The following is a 2,684-nucleotide window of genomic DNA, read 5'->3' on the forward strand; positions in this document are numbered from 1 at the left end:
TCTTTAAATGGTTCTTTTTATGTACAGTGCCCAAAGACAACGTATGTTGTGACTTGGCGCTATATAAATAAACTGAACTTGAACTTTTTAATCTAAAGATTTACTCAAAACAAATTACAGACATAATAAAATATYCCTGAGAGTGGTGAGATACCAACGAAAACTGGAACTGTGTTTGTTTACGTTCCCTGTGGTTTTATCCAGGCAGGGCTGATTTGACGTCAGGTACTGTTCATTTGATTTGTTCACTGGACGGATTATGTCACACAGATGAGATTAACTTCACGTTAATCATTTGTAGTGACTAAATTTTGTTTTGTTTTGTTCTTTCACACCGAGTTAAACTCTACAAGAAGAAGCTAACGTAAGCTTACTGTTCTGTCGTCCTGCTCTCTCTCTCGTCTTTAGCGTCATACTGTTGGATAGCCCGGTAAAGCCTTTGGTACTTTTCCTTTGAGTTTAGTCCAGTCCATTATTATTGTTGTGTCACAAATAAAACTATAGATTTGCACGTGTAATTACGACGCTGCCCACATCAAGGCGGCTCTCTGCTTAGCTCAACAGGGCTGTGGTAGAGCAGGACAGGCTGAGAGCAGCTGTGYCCTCTACTGGATGAAGGCAAAACTACACTGAAATCAGTTTTAATTTGATGTTTTCAATTAATCGAAAGAAAGAAATTTTAATCTAATAAACCATTATTCAACAATTAATCACAAGTCAATTGTTTGCATCCCTAGTTCCAGTATACATATTTTCTAATTCTCAAGCTAAAGCAGAAGAATAGACAAGACATTTTATAGTAGGCAATCCCCATAATAAACTGTAGAGGTTAACATTAGCCCACTGAGTTGTCTAAGACCATTTCCACTGATGTAGTTTACTTCTGTACACTACATTTACTGAAGCATGAGATGAGTTTTTAGTGTACAAAAATAGTTAAAACTTTGAACACTACTACAAAATGGCTGACTCAATATATAGTGCATTAAATAATGAATGAGTGGTCAATAAGACCACAGCCACTGTCTAAAATTGTCTAATAAAACAGTAACAATGATAATAATTAACTGAAGTACAAATATTTGGTTTTTACTCAATTTGATGACCATGTTAAACTGACCTTTTTGCGAATGTAATCCTGTGAGCGTTCCCTTAGCTCCTGATGCCCATAAGCATCTGCGAACATGAAGACGCCTATGCAGTTCTGTGGGTCGAGCCGGCTGATCATGAACTGGGCACACTGATCCTGCAGAGCAGGAATCTGGAAAATGCTGGCTGCCGTGAACAGGGCCTGGACATTGGACTCGCAGAGCGTGACTTTGGACGTGTAAGCATAGTCTAGAACCAGATGCATGGATTCCGATTCCACCCCAACAATTCTGACCTCACGCTGACTGCTCTCTGTAAGGCCGCTGGTGAACATGGACCTAGTAGCGAAGATAAGAGAACATAAATACAATTACAAGAATCCCCTCACGCTGTAAACTAATAAAGATGTGAACAAAAATGTAAATTATCTGGTATTGAACAGCCATAACTTGCTACTGAGTAAAGCTTTCCGGTAACTAACTTGTAAAAATTTATAAAAAAAAAACACTTGTGCAAAGCCAACTCTTTGTACCTAAAGTATGGGCTGATTGCTGCGAGGACATTTCGGTGACATGAGAAGGTCTTGCCATGGTCCACTTCTACGACAATGTCTGTTAGCTGTGCTTCATCATACAAAGCTTTGAGCTGTTGAAGAATGTTACAGGCATGCACAGCATCGACCCCRTTGTAGTTGGTCACTGGAGGTGTCCCATTCTGTACTTGTAACAGCTTCCCTACCTCTGGATAACAAAAAGAGAGAGAAAATGTCACTATTTACAGTAAAAATGGAGACACATACAACATAACAGAATCCTTCATCAATAAAATAAAATCCTTTTCAGCTGTGTTGGCCATCTTGGATTGGGTTGACTYCAAAAGTAATCAGTTGTAGATGTACATCTAATTATTACTTATTACTGAGAAGTTCATTAAAAACTCAGCTACAACCAAATCTGTAAAAAGGATCAAATTAAAGCTATTTTTGTGTTTTCTATAGTTAAATGTGTCAGCTGTCTTGAATTAGGTTGCCTAAACCCAATCTGTTTCAAAAATACATATAATGATTGTTTCCTAAAAGTTTTATTAAAATATCTTTAGTGGTTTATGAGATGTTTTAGTAACAGATCTGGTGCCAATTAGTTATTAGCTAAAACATGAGGAATTTGTCAGCGCTCAGGATGTATTTCGGATAATTCTTAGCCGCTGTCACACCAAATTTTAGGTCAATACCTGTAAAGCCGACTATTTTAATTTTATTTCTGGGTTTTTAAGGCAAGTTTGCTGTGGCGCCAATCTTATTTTCAGACATTAAAAGTTAATGTGTGATCTCATTAAAATTTGTATGGTGCTTCATGAAATATTTTGGTAACAGAGACATAAACATATGCATACAGAGATAACATTATCAGCCACCTTCGACTCTTAGCAGCGGGCAATAATTAGATAACTTGTGTTCCTATGATGACACCCAACAAGATTATGGATGTCCACGACATTAATCCAGAAACAAACTCGCCAGATGTGTTGCAGGATGTACTTTTGTCAAAAAAAAAAAAAACCAAGTCTACAATAAATTTAGAAATTACTAATACAAG

The 2,684-nt window shown here is 37.2% G+C and overlaps 1 protein-coding gene across 1 annotated transcript in view; it reads right to left on the minus strand.

Annotated features, from left to right (window-relative positions):
• kbtbd8 (kelch repeat and BTB (POZ) domain containing 8) overlaps positions 1-2,684 on the minus strand; it is a 10,960-nt gene that overhangs the window by 6,977 nt on the left and 1,299 nt on the right. The window contains exons 2-3 of the mRNA XM_014009854.1: positions 1,622-1,829; positions 1,121-1,427 (exon numbers count right to left, since the gene is read on the minus strand). Of these exons, the coding sequence (XP_013865308.1) occupies positions 1,121-1,427; positions 1,622-1,829 (515 nt within the window). The remainder of the gene's footprint in view (positions 1-1,120; positions 1,428-1,621; positions 1,830-2,684) is intronic.

Source organism: Austrofundulus limnaeus, unplaced genomic scaffold, assembly GCF_001266775.1.
Source record: "Austrofundulus limnaeus strain Quisiro unplaced genomic scaffold, Austrofundulus_limnaeus-1.0 Scaffold62, whole genome shotgun sequence".
Lineage (NCBI taxonomy): Eukaryota > Metazoa > Chordata > Actinopteri > Cyprinodontiformes > Rivulidae > Austrofundulus > Austrofundulus limnaeus.